Genomic DNA, 22,069 nt, shown 5'->3' with positions numbered 1-22,069 from the left:
GTATAAGAAATAAATAGACAATAAAATCAATAAGCTTTTAAATGTCAACTTAGTCCACATTTTAGTCTTTAGGCTTCGATTAAAGCGAAAATTTTGTTGCACAAGAGCAGCCGCCGTGAGCGGAACCAACAATATTCGCTTTCGTCATAACCATTACAACAGTTGTGATTAGAACATTTATGGCCAGGAATCCCTTAGCTTTCTACTTAAGATAAAATTAATAAACAAAAGCAATAAGCTGTTAAAGTTCATTCTGTGATTGCAATTTCTTTTAGCTCTTCAATCATCGAGATCATTTCGTTTCGAACGCCATCATGAAGGTCGCACAATCGATCGACCAGTTCGTAGAGATTGTCCCAGTATTTGTAATTCGGTTTAGATTTTTCGTAACTCATCAATCCAGAACCGGTGGCGGTTGAACCGTCGTCGTCATCGTCGTAAAATCTTTTTTTTCATCGGTTTATCTCAGAACGTGGAAGGTTTGTCTCGCGTTGTCCCCGGAACTTTTAATTCGTCAAATAATTTGTCTGTATAACGCCTACTCTCCCTTTCTTCGGACTAAAAGCTACTGACGATTTGCTATTATCGCTATCTAATTAAGGACTGCGAGAACGTTTATCCCGTAAAGAAGGGACGCTCTCCAACGATTGTCGGTGCGCTCGCGGTAACGCTACAGAATACCACCGTTCTGGGGGTGTAGGTACACGTTCTGATGCATGTCTATCGGATTCTCTTACCACAGGCGGAGGTGTTGGATATCTCGTTCGCCCATCTCTTGTTTCCTTGTCGGTTTTTTACGACCGCGAAACGCTTTTCAGGGTCGGAAGGGCTAGGGTTGCGACGTTTAGGTTCACGATCTACATTGCGGATCTGATTTTTTTGCTCGCGTCGATTGGACTATTTAGTAGCAGTAAACGAACCAACTGGAAATTCGGGTTGTTTAATTTCTATTGTTTCTGCTTGCGAAAAGGGTGTGTAGCTTGGTGAAAAAGGTATACCCTGTAGATATCGCTTATGCGGCCGCTTCCGAAGGAGTTGGTGATTCAAGATAACCAAAATATAAACCGTCATCCTTAGGCGTGCTGATGCTGGGGATAGGAGATTGTGGTCTGTATAATATTGTATCTGTAATAGTGTAGCGTATGCGGCGTGGTCGTTAACGAATAAGGTATATTTAAATCGATGCGATGCAATGTTATCGAGTTCCCTGTCTTTATCGATCACTAAAATGCCGTACGGTTTATCGTACGTCTTCGAACATATTTTGTTAAATCATCAAGACATATTCTTTCTAGCTCGACGTAAATTTAACAAACATCTTTACCCGACTGTTCGAACAATATCAAAAAGTTACAGTTGTTTTTAATCAATCGTCGTGGCGTTTCAAAATATGATTGCGTCATGTAAAAATATGAATTTATGTCAGCCCATACTGAAGTACATATCGATTATTTTTTATCCTCCTTAATAACATAGTCAAACAACATAACTGAATGTGGTCTCGCCTCTTGCGGTGGGTTAACTTGGTCATTGTTGGTATATTCGAAATATCCAACCCTGGCTTTTTTCCATTAATTTTCTCAACAATTGATATTTCGGCTGGTGAAGCGAATTCGAGTACACCTACAAATCTTTATAGCGTAACCCGTTTAGATCGAATAATTAACAGCACGGCGTCAGTCTTACCGCAACCTGAACTGCCGTATACGATCGATTGTATCGTGTTTGGCAATAAAGGTCCGTGTCTATTCTTTTTTTTATACTGAAAACGCAAGTAAACGTATCGAAATTGGGGACTTTTATCTTTCATTTCTGTTTCGTCACCTTAATCCCTCAACATATTCATAATTTAGGATTTGTCAATCCACGAGTTAATACCTAGTTATCCATACCTAGTCATTTAATCTTATCTAATTTTTTTTAATCTACTTTAATATTACTAATGATATTTAATCTTCTCTACTAGGTTTTATCCGGGTATTTTGTTTTTGTCAATTCGTGCTTGTAAAACTTCCGGTAAGTTCATACGTTAGCCCAGTCTGTCGGTAAATTCTTAAGTGTACAGTCTGCTTTCAGTGTGCACAATGTCGATAATGAATATCTAGTTGCTCCAATTGGGCAAATATCCTTTATTAAACACTTGTTTATCTTTACTTATACACACGTGATTGCCCACTTTGAATTTCGGTTTTGATTTCGGCAACGGTCTTAATGTGGCAGTTTATGTTCCTCAACACGAGTGCTTCGTTTTATTTGTTCACTTCTGACGTTTAATTTTTATGGTTTTGTGTACGGTATTATTGTACTCTTTTTTATCAGCTTCGGTAATAGATCCACCCATTTGTGCGATCCTTGTTCCGTGAATTTTGCTCACATTTTAGTTCTTAGAATTTGTTTAAAGCTCTTGACAATAGAAACTTTTTCTCTGAATAAGTTGAATAGTAGTTGATGCTGTACTGTTTCAACAAAGCTTTCAATTTGCAGTTCCACCAGTCTTTACCGTCAGCCGTCTAAAAATGATTCACCTTGTGCTTTTTCAATATGGGTTTCAACGCCGTGATTATTTCGCCTGCGATTTTCCTTTTAATCGGAATCGCGAACGCGAACTTTGAAAAACAGCCACGGTCATGAAGTAGAGGTAACCTTTATTCTGTTTTGCGTACGGTATCATTTCGACAAAATCCGCTTAAAATAAATCAGCTACCTTTGAGCTCGACTCTTCTGGTGGGATAGATCCTTCTTGCCTGGCGGTGTAGATCTTTGGCGATTTTGCTTTTGATTTCGAACGTGACTATATATTTGCGTCTAATAGGACAGTTTGCTTAAGGTATTGGCGAACGATTTAAAAAAACACTGAAGTCAACAGTGTGTTATTACTCTGTTATCATCATCATATCATGCGATTTTTTAATCATAACCATTGTAGACAACTTTTTTATTCCTAGGGTTTTGAACTTCGGTAGTTCCTCCTCAGTGAAGGCATTAGCATATCTAGTTGGAAGGAATAATTCAAACTGCCCCTTATCGATTCCTACAGAGAACATCCGTAACATGGCTAACAGAGACCATCTGGTATTTACCGCTTTCATTTCTAAGATCAAGTATGGATTAGTAACAATCATTTCACCAGGCCTTCTCTTGGTAAGCGAGTGTTTGCCTTTGCAAAACAAATACAGAGATCACACTTTAAATTGGCTGTTGTATCCTAGTACTATAATGTATGTCAAACAATTGTATATGAGTTACTTTTGGTGATATTTGTTTGTGACTCAATCACATTAATTCTATCAGTCTGACCAGCTCAGATGGCATCTTTCGATTACCCTAAGCCAAAGTGTTCATCTTTCAACAGTTGCTTGTTTATCATTGTAATTTACCAAAGCCTGTTTATTGATTACAATATTGCTCAAATGGTGTTTCATCAGTTGAAACATCCTCATGGATTTGTATAAGTCGGATCATCAAGGCAGGCATTATAATCCTTGATATTGATTTCATTTTTGACTATGTGTTTTTTAACACCTTTAACTTTTTTTGTTATCTTATCATATTGGCCATATGGAAGGTGTGAAGTTTAGGTGTCATGCTGATTTACTTCAATATGATTCATTCACTAATCATTCACCTCATCTTTGAATTTTCTTATTCACAGGTGAATAGTTGGAGTGGTCCTTCGGCTAATCAAACGTATCAAAGTGATTAAAAATATCAGATCCTCTCATATTTTTGTAAAAGTTATGTGTTTCAGTTTCCAGCATAATACTGTTAGTATCCATGTACAGACATCGGCATTTCAAACTGTACTTCATTTTAAGCACATCATAAAAGAAATTATACATCAGCATTTTGCTCAAGTCTAGAATCATCAGGTATATGGCTTTGTTGAGGTAAATTGTTTCTTTAGCCATCTCAACACCTACCAAATCCTCTTGATACATGGCTGCTTGGTTGTCATCTTGCACTATGCTGTTTTTATAGATGATGCAATCTTTGAATGTTGGTTTAGCTACAAGTTTAGATATTTGTTAGGGATCGGACACCAGTACAAAGTTCATATGATTCTGAACATTTTCCATCATCTTACCAAACACCGAGTTGTTCATTGTTGTAAAAGTCTTTCTCGAAATCATTGTTCGCATTTTGTCCCTGAGCTGTGTTCGTTTCGATATAATGTTTTAATCATGTGCTTTGGGTGAATTACATTATCTTGTACACCTTTTTCATGACCAATCCATTTGCCTGCTTTAACATAATATAATGACAGAAGTAATGGTTCTTTGGTAACAGTATGGTCGGCAATTTTTTCTGTTGGAGCCAGACAGTTTTTCATTTACTGGTAAGAATGGAAGTTCATTGTATATATAAATCATCCATATTACTCAGATAGTCAATATCGACTTTGAGGATGTGATCACTGTAGAATCTGAGTAATTCATAACTCCATCTAAGACTTTTTGATGGTTCTTGTCATCAACCCACTTAAGTTTAATTGTGGAAGACAGCAACACGACCCAGCCATTGAGGTTGTTGGCATCAATGTAGGTGATGTATTTCCGTGGCTTATATGGATCTTTCTCGGTGATATGGATTATTGCTTACACTATGTTTCCAAACTCAATTCGTTATCTCACCTTTGATACCCGACTCGATAAACACATACATGTCAACATCAGGTAACAGCTCAAGCTCTACTGCGTTTTGTAAAGCATCACATCAAATCCTAATCTGGGCATGGTTATGTAGCATGCCAGGTCAAGATTGTAAGTTTTCAACAAAGCAAGTGAGAGTTTATGAACATCAACTAGTAACAAGACATCACACTTTAAGTACAGATCGCTGTACTTGCCCAATGTTTAGCAGTCAAAGTGATTTCAAATACTCATTGCATGTGTTTAATCTCTGTCAGTGATATGCACATCAATCAGTTTGCTGTATAATTTATCTTTAGTTGGTAGTGCCGTTTCATCATGCTTGTCCCACGAGTCAATGTAATCATAGGGAAAAACACCTTTGCTGGTGACTATCAACATTTCTCAGGCATGAAAGGACTACTCCAAATGCTTAAAGGTGTATTTGAATAGATTAGAGACAAGTTTATCTAATCCTGATGCCATAAACTGAAAAGTGTTGACATTTTTGGTTTCATATTGTCAGCGATCATTTTACTGATTGTTATAAATTTCTTGGTTGACTTTGCAATAACATCAATCTTTTTAGCTTCATAATCGAGTTCTCGATGATGAAGAGTGAAAAGTAACTGGTGAGGTTGTGAGTAAATAGCGGGATAGTGATCTGTGTTCTCCTACAAAGGTTGAAACTGTCATACAGTGCAGTTCTGTACTTTCCAGAGAACTGACATTGGCCTCTGTTTTTTTATTTATCAGTTTGAACCAAATTTTTTTTTACACATCTTATAGCAATTTGCCATTTTAAAAGCTATTTCCTGTTCTGGAGTCATATACACATTTGGAACTCTTTTACGCATTCAAAGTTTGTTTTTCCATTCTTGCATGGATAATTTTGTTTCTTCTTGTAATGTTTTCATTGCGCTAGCCAATTTGTTTGCTGTTGCTGCAACTTGTCTAATGAACCATTTAGCAGCATCAGGTCCTCTGTACAATAAGTGTTTGAAATAGAACATGTTTGATTTTGTCATGAACAGAATCATGACAAACAAAATATAACCCATAGCTCATAGGTTCAGGATATTGTTTAGCATGTGTATTACTTGTGGTACATGATTGTTTAGTATACTCCTGAAATCAGCATACCTGATTATTGAACTGAGTCCATGTTCTGGTAATTTTTTAATTTTACCACCAGCGGATTGTCGTATTTGTCAGGTTTTGGCATGACAGAGTGGGCTGGTTTATTGTCAATACAGAGGCGTAAGTGATCCTTCATTTTTCTCTTGCATTCATCATCTTTAAGATAGAATGTAAAAGATTGCTTGCTTGCAATAATTTCATGACAGTGCTGCATTAACTGCAGTCTTACCAGCTGTGAAAAGTTGGATATGTAACAGTAGTGACTGATGGTTTCATTTAAATACAAAAGAACATAATGGCTTGTTTTTTCAGTGTCACAGGTTTTTAATTGTTTGACTTTGTTATTTGCCTTCAGAGCATATACATTCACAGAAATATCATTGGTTATTCAAATTTCTTGATTTGACTGACTTCAACTGGAAACTTTAGCGTGCTGAAGTCTTATTTATCAAGTAGAACATTGAAATGCTTGTCCAGTCATTCTGGATGTGCTTTTTCATTATGATTAGATAAGATAGCCCATTTAAAGCAGTAACTATCATTCTCGTTTTTAACTTTGATATGATGATGTACTTACTTTTAATGACTTGCAGTAGGTCTATGAATGTCGAGCCAGGTAATGGAAAGTATTTGTTCATGTATAAACAGACTGTCGATAGACAGTCTTCCTTTGGTTTGGAAATCCATTTCTTCTCTAACAATTTTTTCTAAAGTAATAATTTTTTTTATTTAAAAGCTTGTCCTGTTTGCTGCTATTGTGCACAGTTATCTGCTGTGTTTTAAAGTTTGAGTCTTTCATTTTATAATCTTCTTCACCATCTGCTAATTTCTGGTATTTTTCATGTGTACATTCTAGAAAAAATTGAACTTTAGAGACTTTTTTTTTATAGTCTAGTTGTTTAATAAATAGTATTTCACTATGTTCTTATAGAACATATTCTTAACTAAAGTAAACCGTGACAGTTCACATATTTCCAGTCTTGGATGTTTAGTTTTGGTCTCAGTCAAACCCACACTGGTTTTTGGCAGGTGTACTCATTTACAGTTAGCAATTTGGAGTAATAAGCTGTCAATGCTAACCAGATGTTGACTGTTGTCCACCCTTAGTAAGTATGCAAAATGCTTTTTTGAACACCTCGTGTTTCACTTACATTATTTACTCCAATATCATCACTGTAGATTTCTGCATTGTCTTTATTCCATATTACATTCGTTTTCTATACAAAAGCTTTACATTCCAGGACAATATCAAACATAATAAAGCCCGTCTTTTTAATTGAGTTTTTGAAAGCTGACTTTCTATGTCTTCCTCAATATTGATCAGAAATGCAATATCATTTGCTTTGTCATCGGAAAGGTTTTTGCATTGATATGTTTCAGTGTTGGATCTTGATATATTGGCTAAAGAGCTCTGTAAACTGATGAATCGTAAAGCATTAACCTAGCCTGTTTTGGTAAGTTTGGATCTAAAATTTGCACACGTTTGAAATACATAATTTACCAAATCATAGGGCTACCTACTATAACAATGGAGCTAAATGATAACAGACTGTATATTAGTTTTATAAATAAGTGAATTATATATAGTATTCTATAAGAAGTTATTACAAAGAAATACTGGAATAACAAAGAGATTCACTTCCTACTAAAATATTAAATGATAGTTAAACTCTGTTAGTTAACACTCTGTTTTTTGGGCAACAGACAAGAAGAGCCATGTTTCTTATTTTCTGACAAATTTATGTATACCATATAATTTTAAGCCAGAATTGAAAAATTGTTTGATGTGACTTTATGGAAGATTCTTTATTAAATTCAGTTTGTTTTACTTTCTTAGCTGAGAGGTAAAAATCAGACAATAAGGTATTGAACAAAGCACTTATCTATATGAAATTATAAGAAAAACTGCATATCTATGATAAATATTATTTCTTAATTTTTGATTGAGAATTGATAATATAAAAAGTTGTAAAAATACATAATTACACAATATTTTTTAATATGACTGCTGGTTCTTGGGGTCTAAATGGTGAATTCAGTAAACATTGTTTTTTTGTTTAACTAGATGTTTTCTACACAAAACAAATTTATTATTTTTTTAATTTATGCAGTTCTGTGTCATATTTTTTCATTGTTATTATTTAATTTTAGAGTTTGTTGAAAAGCCACTAAATTGATAGTCATTTTTTAAATAAATTGACTTATAGGTTTTGTTCATTGAATCTAATTTCCATCACTATGTTTTTTATTTTTAGTCATTTAAAAATTAAAGGAATAAATTCAATGAAAAAAATATTATAATTTAAATATCCAAAACAGTGAGATCTTAACAATGAGAATTACTTGATAAATTTGTAATAAGTTATTTGTCATAAATCTACCTCTTTTTATTTGGTATTTAATATATGTAACCTGTTGTTTTTAACAAACTTAAAAAAGTTATATTCTATTCAGTATGTAAATATTTCATAGCATAACTTCTATTCAGTATGTAAATATTTCAAGCAACTAAATGGGTAATAAGGTTCTTCTGAAGTATTTTCTTTTCTGAATGATAATTTTTTTTAGATTAAAAAAAATAACCATATACACTACAATTTCCCAAACACTTAAATTAGATGTTAGTTAGATCCCATTAGGACTATAAATAATCATCTGCTTGGAATTATTTCTGAGGACTAAGTTCTGTTATTTAAGTGTATACTTCAATAATTAGTTTTACATAATTGTATAAAAAATAATATTAAAAATAAAAATGATATGGTGTTTTACACAATGTTAACAAATGAAAACGGTAAGTAGCTGGAAAAGAACAATTTTTCTTATAACTTAGATTTTAACCTTTAAAAATCAAAAACCCTCTTCAAATGTTGCCAGGTTATTGGTAGAGTTAGAATTATGTTCAATAAATCTGTTGTACATCATTTTTAGGTAAAAATGATTAATGAAATTAATCAGATGTAACAGTTTAAAAAAAAAAAAAATGTTGCTTCAGTTTTATTCTTGGGTTAAGTGGTTCAGTAGTTAGAAAACCTTGGATACACTGCACCAACAAAAGTTTTTTTTTTTGAATGATTTCTTCACTTAATGAGTCAAATCTTACTAGTTTTGAGTTGAGAAAAATAAATATGACAGGAAAAATCTTTATTAGCTCTAGTTTCTATGATGTACAGTTGGTGGAAGTATTCTATTTTAATGGATTAAAAGAAAATTATACATTTTAATTACATGTATCAAGAACATAGAAAGTCGATTTGACAGTTTTTTAATGACAGTTACATTCTAAGAGTTTTTAATTGATGGAATAATACCCAGCAGTTGGTTGGGTCTGAAGAGAATCATGTGGTGGCTTCATGAGATCGTTGTCTTTTGGCTTTCCTCTTGTAAGGGAGTTCTGGAGCATCCTTGCACACAGACCAGCAGTAATCCACAAGCATTGCTTCATTCCAACAGCCCTGATATTTTTGTTCCATTACAGAAATATCCTGATGGACTCTTTCTTCATGTTCATCACTGACAACTGCACAACTAGGAAGGAAAAAGTCCAGATGCAATTGGAGAAAATGGATTTTAAGGACATGCTACATCTGATGGTATTTTTCAAAAGTACTGTCACCAACTGACTATAGTTTTCATCTCTTTTACTGTCTAATAATCCATGAATGACTGCTTCTAAGGTTTCCCAAGCTTCCTTTTCTTTCCCCTCCAAAATTCAGTCAAATGCGGTATCCTTTACAAGTTGTCGAATTTTTGGCCCAACAAAAATACCTTCCTTAACTTTTGCATCACCTAATGCAGGAAATTTGTTTCTTAAGTACTTCTCGGTTCATACTCTTGACAAAATTTTTCATTAAATCCAGCTTTACATGAAGTGGTAGAAGAAGAATTTTGGGTCCACAAGAGGCTCGGCAACGATTTTTTTCTTGCTAGAGTTAAGATTTCTTGCAGGCGAGTCTGCTTGAATATAATGGGATTTTCTGTCCCTTCTGTTCCACATGTATAAAAAGCAGTAGTATTTAGTGTACCCCAGTTGCGTTCCTAAGAGTACAGCGATGAATTTTAGGTTGCCACTGATTTTCCACTTGTGTTCAGCATATTTGATTGAATCTAGGAGGATTGCCATGTTTGCATAAGTCTCCTTCATGTCTCACTGCATGACCAACAGGAATAGAAAGAAGACGGTTGCCATTGTGAAGTAATACAGCTTTCAAACTAAGCTTGAAGGAGTCTTTTAATAGCCTCCAATCAGTTGGATCATGATTCAAATTCAAACATCTCATCAAGCTATTAACGTCACACAAACAACAAGATTGTTTTTCTTTTCAAAAAAAGAAAGCAGATCCCTATAATGTCATGTCAAATAATGCTGATAGGCAGTCTTCACAAGAGGCTCAGATTCTGTTTCTCTGACTAAAATGTTATTTCACCACAAATGTAAAAAAAAAACTATTCACTGAATTTACACATTTTCATGGCATTTTGATTTAACTCATGGCAATTTTTTAACTCAAAAGCACTTGAAAACCAGAAATTCTGGACTAATTACAACACAAGCAAAATGAAACTCACAGTCACAGCAACAGTAATAAATGTTTATAATCTACAAACAGCTGGAGAACATTGTGTTTTGTCATTTAACAGGTGTGACAACTCCAAAAACAAAATTCCCCAGAACTAAAAATGTTGATAGAGTAAAAAATGACATACGTAGTATTATGAAATACATAAGAATCAGTTATTTTTCAGCCCGAAACATTTTCATTGTTGGGCAGTGATATTGGTAATCTAGGGAAAAGTATTGTACCTATTATAGTATGTATTCTTTTAATAAATTCTGATTTTCAGAATATATTTGCATCACAGGTGTTTTTTTTTTTTGCTTCCCAAAGTAAGCATTTCTTTCATTGAAGATTTTTCTCAGCAGGCAGCAGGAGTTAAATATTTTATTTAATATGTTAACATATTACATTTTTTTTTTTAATATATTACCTTTTACTTTATTTCTACTTTAGTTTTTTGTTTCTATTTTACTAATCAATTTGCAAAGGATAATTTAAAGTAAAAAAGTGCAATCTTTTACTTTATGTGATTGTTTCAAGACATATAAGTTTTTCTTTAGTTCATCTTTTTTTTCATCTTTCAGTTATTGAATCTTGTCATTTCTCTGTGTAATTATGTGTCTTTTACTTGGCTTCTAACCTGAGTATTTTTAATAACAGAGCAGTGAATTTATCTGCACCTACAGACTTGGTTTCTGTCCTATACTTTTGGGGAGTATAAACAATGTTATGTAAAATTATATGTTATTGACTTTGTTGTTTTTAAATGGTATTTTTTTTATTTTAATGAAATTAGCTTTGATAAAACATCCAGTGATGAGCAGTTATCTCTATCGATTGAAAGTGGCACGTTGGAGAGTTTTTCATCAATAGATACAAGCTTAGATCTGCCTGGCGCGTCAGATATAAGACGTAAGTTTAATGTTGTATAATATCATGCTGTTGTTATTAAGAAACAAGAGTTTTCTAAATTGATTTAACTATTAATTTTGAGTTAATAGTTTATTTTTATTTTCAAATACAGTACAACCTTGCTATAACACAGCCAAATGGGGACATCGGTTATACCCATCTTATATGCTAACAGTGTTATTTCAAAGCTGAAGTGAGAAACTATAAAAATCAATGCCTATTGGTTTAACATTTTAACATTCTATTATAGTAGTTAAAATATTATTACCGAAATACAGCTACAAATAAAATTACTTTTACAAAGCCAACAGAAATATTTTAATAGTTTTCTCAGAATTAAATTCTCTACGAGTTTTGTTATTACTTCCGCATTTATTAGTCATTTAACAAAATTATTGTATTACAACCTAAAAAAAAAACCTGTTTTTCAATAACAAATTGTGTGTTTACATTGGATATCTTTAAAACTACTGGAGTTACAGTTCAGTAACTTGTTTTATTATATTTCCCTACTCAAATTACTCAAGAAACCACCAACTTTACCCCTTAACTTCAGTCCCTAATTACAGTAGGGCTTCTGTTTAGTGGCAGAATGAAATCTGGGTAAAATGCTTTGCTAGCCTTAAATTGAAAATAAACGTTTCCAGACCTATGTTTATATGAACTTTTTTCATTATTTTCATCAGTAGAACATGTCATGAAAGTTTCTTCATGGGACATTCTGTATACAAAAAATTTTGAGTTTGTTTCATTAATTTTTTTTAAAAATACTGTTATCTAGCTGTTTCATGAAATGAGACATTCAAATGGCAGATTGACAACACTTTTATATTCTCTCATACTTATGTTTGACATACATATGATGATAAGTTTGGTGTCTATAAAAAAATGAAAAAAAAATCTGAAATCAGTGTTCAAATTGTATTCTTTAATTTATAACTTGTATTCAAGTAAAATAAAACTTAAAGAACTAAAGTCAAAATATATTAGCATCAGAATACAAATGGAAGAATACAGTTAGAAAGAGAAGGAGCAGCTAGTTGGTGACAGGAATGTGTAGAACTGTATAAATAACAATAATCAGAGTGCTAGAGGAGAAAAATTAAATCTATAATTCTGTGTTACTCGTGGTTTTTTATAAAACCAAATTTATAATTTGGTTTTTTCTTTAGGTTATAGTACTGTCTCCTCTGCTAGGAGACTCTAGTCTTAAATTTGATAGAAAGTTCTGAATTTTACAGAACTTAAGATCTGAGTTTGAAAGAATTAAACAAGAATAAAGCATTGTATAAATCTATGTTATACCTTCTGAATGTTACTACGCTGTCTGGGAAAGTAGAATTGAAAAACCTTTATTAGTATGCATAACTAATGAGTCTGGAGAAATACCTCAGATTTTAAAATGTAACTCACCGTAATATATTCAATATGAAATATATTAATATTTTACTTAATAAATGTAATGTATTACGTACAAAATTATAATAATGTAATTTAATTTTTTTTTTAATTGTTCGTATTATAATATCCAGGAAGACAAGCAGGTTAGCACATTACTGACAGCAGTTTAAAAAAAATTCTTAATTTAATTTTAAACTTACGACAACTTGTTAAACTATAATTATTATGAGTTTAACTACAAACATTTAATATGTCTGTAGTTTAAGATAAAATTCTAATATGACAATTATATTTTTCTGAATGATTTTTTGTTACAGTTGATACAGGCGGAAAAGCAGAAGATGATATAGATTCTCGTGCAAGTCAGGGGGGTTCTGATCATCGTCCTCGTGAACAGAAATATTTTGAGGAACAAAAACTTGAAGGGCAAGATTCTGTTGAACAAAGTAAGTAAAATTTAATTAAATCAGAAACCTAAGTTTTATGTAGATTTAAAATTGACATTCAGAAGGAACTGATAAATTTTCTGTGTAATTTTCTGCCTGACGGACATGCAGGAAAAAATTCCCAAAATTTCTGTTGCTTGAGTAGAGGCTGCAGCTATGCTGATGTCTGCTGGATCCACAATTCATGGTACATTCAAGTTGCCACTAATGCTGAATAATCCTTGGTGTAATTTATTAAAGTTACTAGCCTAAAACTGTTCTCAGAAAGGGAATCGTACTATGGCATGAAGCTCCAATGCACCAGTTCACTTGCTTGTTTTTCTGTAAACAGGTTACAACAGGACATACTGATGAATAATTATTTTTGGAGGTAAATTCATAGTTCTAGAGAGACTTAAGACAAGTTTTACCAGTAATTTGTCTGGGGACTCCAAATTCTTCTATGAAGAATTTCTTAAAACGATTTCTGTTGACATTTTTTTGTTTAACATCTAGTAAAGAACATGGATATTATGATAGATTGTCAAATTTTCTAAGTTTTTATTAAAAATTGGAGATGACAAAACCATATTTTTAATGCGAACGACTCCACTATTATACGAGGGCAATTCAAAAATTATCTACACTTTTGTTATAACACCTTCAAAATTGCTATACTTTCTTCTGCACATTCATGCTTAGAGTTGGTATAACTGCAGTCCCAAGTGTGAAGTTTGATCCCGATCACTTCATTTGCCTTCTGTCTATTACAGTCATAAACATGTCCCATCTGTGAGCAGTGATCCAATTTCTAAGAAGTGTGTGAAAAGGACTGAAATTCATCATAGACTTTCATCTTAATTCAGGGACAGTGTTTTATCATATTAGAGTGTTTTTCATGGATTGAGAAGTTTACAAGACGTTTCACAAGTGTGATGCACATAGAGGGAGCAGGATACCCTTCAAGCTCCACCACAGATGACAAGATTCAGCAAGCTTGAGATATGGTTCTGGTGAATAGGTGAGTTACATCAATGAGGTAGCATCTTATTTGAACATCATTCATGATTCCGCCCATCAAGTCAGCCACGATGAGCTTGGCTTCCATAAGGTCTGTGCACGATGAGTACTAAGACAGCTTACAGCAGAACACAAGCTCAAACATGTTGACATGTGCCAATGCTTACTCGATCATTTCAGTAAAGATGGCAACACATTTTTGAATAGAATAGTCACTGGTGATAAAAGTTGGTTCATCATTATGAGCCTGAATTGAAACGCCAGAGTATGGGGTGAAAAATCCAGGACCTCTAACGAAAAAAAAATTCAAGATTGAGCCATCGGCATGAAAGGTTATGCTAACCAATCTTTTTTTGGCCACAAATGGGTCTATACTGAAAGACTGGAAAAGGGGACTATGATCAACAGTGCAAGGTACAGTGCACTGTAACTGTTTTTGTTGTGAACAAAAACAGTTACTACTTCCAAAAATTTTTGGAAAACAAGCTAAAGCCAGCGATTCATAACAAATGTTGAGGTTTATTATCAAAGAAAGTGGTGTTGTTGCATGACACCTTTCCTGCCCGCACACAGTTTTCCTCCACTGTTCAAACCATCAAGTTGAATTTTGATGATTGAAACACCTGGCTTACAGCCCAGATTTTGCTCTCTCCAACTTTCATCAGATTGGACCACTCAAGGATGCTTTGTGAGGTCATCATTTTCCACAGATTTAGAAGTGTAGGAAGCGGTGCAACTGATTGAAAACCTTCTTTTTGGAAGAAATATGCAAGCTTGTAGACCACTAAAAGTAGTGAATTGACAAAGGAGTTGACTATGTCGAAAAATTATATGCATGTTAAACTCTTACCTTTGTGTAAATAGTTTGTAGAACAAAAAGTGTAACTAACTTTTGACTCGCCCTCATATTGTCACAGTTCTTAATATGATCAAGGATATTTTCAGTAATGTTTTGACATTAGATTTGAATGAGTCTTCATTACATTAACATGTAGCTCCGTTAACATTTAGTTGGTGATGGGCGATCTATTTACAAGTACAAGTAGTTGGACTGTCCGGCCTGAAGCCAGTGTGAGTGATCATAAGTTTGTAACCTATGAGATCGCTTTTATAGCCTATGAGCTCCAGATTTGGGTTGCTATAACCTAAGGGGCCTGAATAAGGACAAGCTGCAGCACAAGTGTGGGGGCTGCCTTACAGAGGTTGGAATGGCGCATGGAGCACAGAGAAGAAGAGGTGGAATTGATGGCTGAACAACTCGGCCGGGCCATCAAGACTTGCTGCGATAGGGTCCTACATTGGCCTAGGCCAATGGACAGACCCTTGGGTAGTAGCCAGTCTGCTGATCTGTGAGTGCCTGGAGCCGTCATGAACTCCACTTCCAGGGAGCCATCTGTTAGATGCAGGCAGAAACTTGGGAAAAAGTGATGATCTTCTGACCTGAGTCTGCTGCGCACAAGAGTTAGAACCGCACGTAGAAGATCGTTGACAATGTTCATGCTGAGGGTCTGCAGATCTACCGACATGCCCGTAATGAGTACGGCCATGCTATCCAGAAAGCCAAACTTAAATTTTGGCAAGACTCTGTGTGCAAATAGCAACACAGCCCCTGGCAGCTTGCTAAGTCATGTTACCAGCCAAATCCATTGCATATGCTGCCCAGTGTTCGATGTGGGTTTGGTGGTGAGGACCACACATTAACACTGTGGCAACTTACCAGGGGTTCCTGGATACTCTGTTTCCAGATGCTCCAGAGGGTGAAGCAGAAATCGGTGTCAGGGCGAGTGAGACACATTCCCTGGCGTACGGGGTGTGGAGCCCATAGATATTGACCGAATAGTTTCTCAAATAGCACTGAGAAAGGCACCGGGGATTGATCAGCTTGACCCAGATGTATTTTATCATTCATAAGAGAACAGCTTGTCAGGCTGTTCTCGGGGTGCCTTAGCTGGGGTTGCTTTCCAACTTGTTGGAAGGTGGCTTTGGTGAGGGTGCTCTTAAAATCAGAAAAGGATCTGAGAGTGAGGTCAGTAGTTATCGACCCATCAGCCTCTTGCCAGTAATCAGCAAGTTGCTTGAAAGGCTGGTTGTGAATGGCTCTAGTAAATCATCGATATGAACGATTTTCTAAATCTTGGCCAATACAGCTTCATGAATGGGTTTGGCACTGAGAATTGCATCTTAAATGTTTTTGTAGAGGTGGAAAGTGCCAACTGTAAATATGTTTTGGAAAATTTTATTGACATAGAGGCAGCATTTCCTTCCTTGTGTTGGAGTTCTGTCCTCTATGAGTTGGAATGCTGCAATGTTCCCATAGCCCTGCAGGCCGTGGTATGTGACTATTTGTCTAACCATACAGCTCTGTTTAAGGATACACCCCTAGTTGTGGAAAAATCAGTTACCAGGGAAATCCCACAGGGTTCCGTTCTAGATCCCTTGCTGTGGAAGCTGGTATTCAATGGATTTTGGGGATTGACATTCCCAGAAGGGGTCATGGCCCAGGCTTTCGCAGATGATAATCTCCTGTTAGTTAGTGGTAATTTGTGACCACAACTAGAATATCGGGTGTAGGTGGCTTTGTCAATTGCAGAGGGCTGGAGGGACATGCAAAATTTAAAGATTTCTATGCCTAAGACAAAGTGTATGCTTCTCAAATGTGCAGACAAATTATCGTACAATCGTAACCCCCATATTAAGTATAAAGGCTGTGTAATCAGCCTAGTTCAAGTTCATAAGTACCTTGATGTTTTGTTTGATGAGAAGTTGCTGTTTAGCAACCACATTAGGCAATTAGCAGCAGTGTCTCTGTGATGCACAAGCTTAGGAGGATTGCTCGGAAGGATTACTAGCGGTCGGGCTGTCATTTGTACATGATGTGCGAAGATGTCTTCAAAAGTATGACCTCTTATTCTGCGTCTGTTTGGGCGCACAGGTTAGAATGAAAGTGAGCACTTATTCAAAATTTAAGGAGTCCCCAGTGCAGAACCTTAATTGTATGCACTGGTGTATTTAAAACAACCTCCTACGAGGCTACCACCATATTGGGAAAGGAAATTGATTTAGTGAAAGTTCAGATGGCCATGTAGAAATTGCAAAGAGAAAGGGAGGCCAAGGTATTTGGGCAGTTTCGAGCCGGGCATGTACCGAAGCGGAACGGTGATTGCACTACACTGGTTCTAAATTTTGTTCAGTTGCCCATCTCCCGCCTGTGGAGGAGGCTTCACAGCCTCATGATGGAAGCATGGCAGCAAGAATGGCATGCCACGACTAAAGGTAGGTTCTTGTATAGATTTGTACAGGACTTGGGGGTATGGTACGCCTCTAGTTTGTTTTTAAGAGCAACAGGAGCCCAAGTGCTTTCCAACCACACGAATTTGAACTAATATTTGTTTCAGTTCCACCTGGCAGCTGATGAGCTGTGCGTCTGTGGAGCGGTCCAGTCGAACGAACACATGATGTTCGACTGCCCAACTCTTGTGGGGTGGGGAGGGGCAGAACTCAGGCTACCCTGGAACTTAGAGGTCAAGGGGAAAATTAGCCTCTAATAAGTGCAAGTCAATGTTGCGTGAGCCTTATTGTCGAACCGTGTGGGCGTTGCTTGATGCCGTTGCTTTGTTCAACCAGCATCAGTAGTTTTAAGGGATATATATGACTCCTACCACTTGCTGTATGAAGCTACCCTTGAGAATTGACTAGCCATTGGTCAAATATAGCTCAAGCACTATAATATGGTGGACAGGTACTTGCTGGCATTCAGTAACCTAGGCGTGGCAGCAAATTGCTGTCCTTGACGGAATAAATTTTAATTTATTGACAAGTCATATATTTTAGTATGTAGACAGGGTGTGTCTACCCATTTCAGTAATATATGATAAGTGAGTAGTGTGAGGCATCATACTTACTCCGTGCTCACCCAGTTAGGTAAGCTCTAGGAGCTAATTAGAATATTGGTCGCTAAACCGTTTTGAGGCACAGTAGCTGTTTGTGTCATGGACATTTCGGTCTTATGCTTTAGGGCGACTGAATGAGGTGGTGGTGGGAGAAATGCCAGACAAACCAAACATTTAGCCTCCAAAAATTAATCTTGTGGTTTCATTAACAAAAAAATCATTACTCTTATTCCAGGAGAACTGAAAAATCTACTTATTAATACTTTGATCACAGAAAGCGATATGATTTACATTTTCTACTCCAGATTATAAATATTTTAAAGGTGATTTTCTTTGCCACCTTACTTTCTAACATAAAAACCAATCTTAATAATTATTTTGTTAAGTATTTCTGACATAAGGTTTAGACTTATGCATGAAATATGATTAGTTGTCTGGCTGACATTTGACCACCATTATTTGGATTACTTCTTGTTATTAGTGTATCAAGTGATAGAGAGTTTTACTGCTTATGTTTGGATCTGATGCCCTCAGATAAATGTTTTTCTTTCATTGTAAGCGGTGGCAATTTCCCAATAACTTGTCTTTACATGACAGTAAATAAAGCACAAGGCCAAAATTTACGAAACACTGCCCTGTATTTAACAAGTACTGTGTTGATTTTTTAAAAAAAATAAACAATAAAAAAAATTTTAATGTCAACGAATAAGGAAACATTCTTGTTACAAGGAAGTTTTTAGTAGATATTTAATGCAATTATAAAATTTAAATTGTCAAAAAATTAATTAGTTGCAAAGTTTTTCCGATGGGTGTCACTTGAACATCTTTCATGTTTCTAGGTCAAATTTCTCAAGCGCATTACTTTTCAAGAATGAACTTGTACAGTTTTCTTAGTTATCTTCTTCCAATTTCTTTACTTTCTGGCTATTTGAAATATTATTCCACCTTTCTCAGCCGTTTCTATCAATCATCACTTCTCATCTCCCTTCCCCAATTTGATTACATTACACCATTCTGAGTATTGAATGTCATCCCATTTTTTCCACTCCTTCATTGATATTCTTTTCCCACATTTTTAATTGAAAATTGTTTTTAAGAGCTTATAATGTTTACAATGATAGGTTTTAAACATCTGGAAAGTATAATTAGAGACTGTATGAAATAGGAAAGAGATAAATGAGGGTTATTCATGACTCTCAATTATCTCTCATTTTTTCTCAACCAAATTTTCTGTAAGCACCATTGCCTGCACTCTTCCATCTTTACCTCCTCTTGTTACCTTTGTGAGTCCAACAAACTGTCAAATATAATTCAGTGAATTCTGTAAACTTTTTTTAGAGGTTAATAGCCAGATTAAACTATACATTAATAAACACATAATTGAAGTGGGATACAGCAGATTTTAAGATTAAAAAATTAGAACCAGAAGTGGAGGCAAGTGCACTAAGTTGCACGTGACCAGTTAAAAAAATTACTTAAAATGAAAAATCCACCTGATTTGTTTTTTTGATCTGAAAAAATTTAGGATTACAGTCTGGTTACCAAAATAAGAAATCTGAGTTATAGCTGCTATAATTTTGTAACAAACAGTTATAAAACCATAATTTATAACAATTAAAGCTTATTATATTTTATTATTTACTTGATCTACTTGACTGATTATCAGACACAAACAATATTTAGACCTAAAATGAAAATCTAAAACAATAGCATTTTTTGATTTTGTTATTAGATGTTATTTTATTCTTATAGAGAACATTGTGTCTTTATGTTAATGTTTATTACTGCATCAACTTTAATTGGAGGTGGAGATAGTCTCTTATTTAAACAAAGATAATAAGTTTTTTTCTGTAAAATAATTATCTAAATAACCTGAAATTTTATGAGAGTAGAAGTTGAGATAGAAGTTCATATTTTATCACGTGTTTACTATAAAATTTTACACAACTGTTTCATCCAAGTTATAGAAACTGGAAATTGCATTTATCAAGAGAAAGACATGAGATTTATATTTTCGTAAAATTTAAACAGTACATTTCTTGTTGATTTTAAAAATGAATTTTTAATTATATAACTTAAAACATATACCGATTGAAAGTTTATTTTAGTTAAAAAAATTTATAATATCTATAGACAGAGATGGTGTAAGTATAGATTAGATTAGATTTGCGTGGCATTTCTCCCGCCATTAGCCCATTTGGTCGCCCTGAAACATAAGACCGAATGTCTGTGCCACAAACGGTTGCTAAGCCTCGTATCAGCTTAGTGACCAGTGTTCTAACTAGCTCATACAGCTAACCTAATTGCATGAGCAAACTAAGCGTGGTGCCACACACCATTTGCTTCATGTGCCACCGCTCACTTGTCATGTATTATAAAATGGATAGGCGCATCCCGTCAACTACCAAAACATATATGATATTCAATAAATTAAATTTATCTCGTCAAGACAGCAATTCGCTGCCACGCCTACGTTGCTGAATGCCAACAAGTTCCTGTCCACCAATAGTAAAGCACTTAGAACTTTAATTGGTTGATGGCCATCCATAACTCACAGTGCCCACAGCGCTCACATTCCCACAGGAGTGAGGTAGGAGTCTTTCCCTTAAATAAACTAAACTACTGATGCCAGTTGAACAAAGCAACGGCATCAAGAGACACCCACACGGTCCGACAATGCGGTTCACGTCACATTGATTCGCCGCTTATGAGTAGCCAATTTTTCCCTTGACCACTAAGTTACAGGGTGGCCTGAGTTCTGGGCCTCCCATGAGCTGGGCAATCGAACATCATATGTTCTTTCGACTGGATCTCCTCGAAGACGCACAACACATCAGCTGCCAGGTGGAACCGAAACAAATATTGGTTCAAGTTCACGTGGTTGGAGAGCGCCTGGGCACCTGCTGCTCATAAAAACGAAGGAGAGGCATACCATCCCCCAAGTCCTGTATAATCCATCGCGAGGCCGTAAGGTCTTTCCGCAGGCGGGAGATGGGCAACTATACGAAATTTAGAACCGGTGCATTTTGATCACCGTTTCGCTCCGGTACAGGTCCGGCTCGAAACCGCATCCCAAATACCTCGGCCATCCTGCCTCTTCGCAACTTCCACATGGTCGCCCGAACTTTCAGCACTAAATCGATCGGGAGAGCCTTTTCCAATACGGTGGTAGCCTCGAAGGAGGTTGCTTTAAACACGTCAGTACATACTATTAAGACTTTGTGCTGGGCACTCCTTAATTTCTGAATAAGTGCTCTATTTCTGTCCAACCTATGCGCCTAAACGGACGCAGCATAAGAGGCCATACTTTCGAAGACACCTCGGTACACCATGTGCAAATGACGGCCCAACAGCCCATAATCCTTCCAAGCAATCCTACTAAGCTTATGCATCACAGAGACGGCATCCGCCGCTACTTGCCTAATGTGGTTGCTAAACAGCAATTTCTCATCAAACAAAACATCTAGGTACTTATGAACATTAGCTCGGCTGATCACACAGCCTTTATATTTAATGGGGGGTTACGACTGTGCGATAACTTGACTGCATCCTTCAGAAGCATATATTTCGTCTTGGGCACAGAAATCTTTAAATTTTGCATGTCCATCCAGCCCTCCGCAGTCGACAAAGCCGCCTGTGCTTGGTCTTTTAGCTGCGGTCATGAATTACCACGAACTAACAGGAGACAGTCATCGACGAAAACCTGGGCCGTGACCCCTTCTGGGAATGTAAGTCCCAGAAATCCGTCAATTACCAGGTTCCACAGCAGAAGACCGGGAACCCTGCGGGCTTTCCCTGGTGACGGACGTTTCCACAGCCAGGTGCGCATCTCTATACAGAGCTGTACGGTTAGACAAATAGTCACGCACTACGGCCTGCAGGGCTCCGGGAACATTGCGCCGTTCCAACTCATAGAGGACAGAACTCTAAAACAAGGAAGAAAATGCAGCTTCTGTGTCTATAAAAATTGCCAAAACATATTTACAGTCGGCGCTTTCCAACTCGGCAAGAGCATTTAAGATGCAATCCTCGGTGCCACCACTTTCATAAAGCCATATTGGCCTCGATTTAGAAGACAATTCATATCGATGCAT

At 35.8% G+C, this 22,069-nt stretch overlaps 1 protein-coding gene across 1 annotated transcript in view; it reads left to right on the top strand.

The window, feature by feature from the left end:
• The window catches only part of LOC142318421 (dynein regulatory complex protein 1), a 112,848-nt gene that overhangs the window by 63,605 nt on the left and 27,174 nt on the right, over positions 1-22,069 (top strand). The window contains exons 12-13 of the mRNA XM_075355006.1: positions 11,124-11,239; positions 12,958-13,086. Coding sequence (XP_075211121.1) covers positions 11,124-11,239; positions 12,958-13,086 — 245 coding nt within the window. The remainder of the gene's footprint in view (positions 1-11,123; positions 11,240-12,957; positions 13,087-22,069) is intronic.

The sequence above is a fragment of the Lycorma delicatula genome, chromosome 1, assembly GCF_047948215.1.
Source record: "Lycorma delicatula isolate Av1 chromosome 1, ASM4794821v1, whole genome shotgun sequence".
Lineage (NCBI taxonomy): Eukaryota > Metazoa > Arthropoda > Insecta > Hemiptera > Fulgoridae > Lycorma > Lycorma delicatula.
Note: the sequence above shows the minus strand (reverse complement) of the source record. Positions and strands in the feature narration are given on the sequence as shown.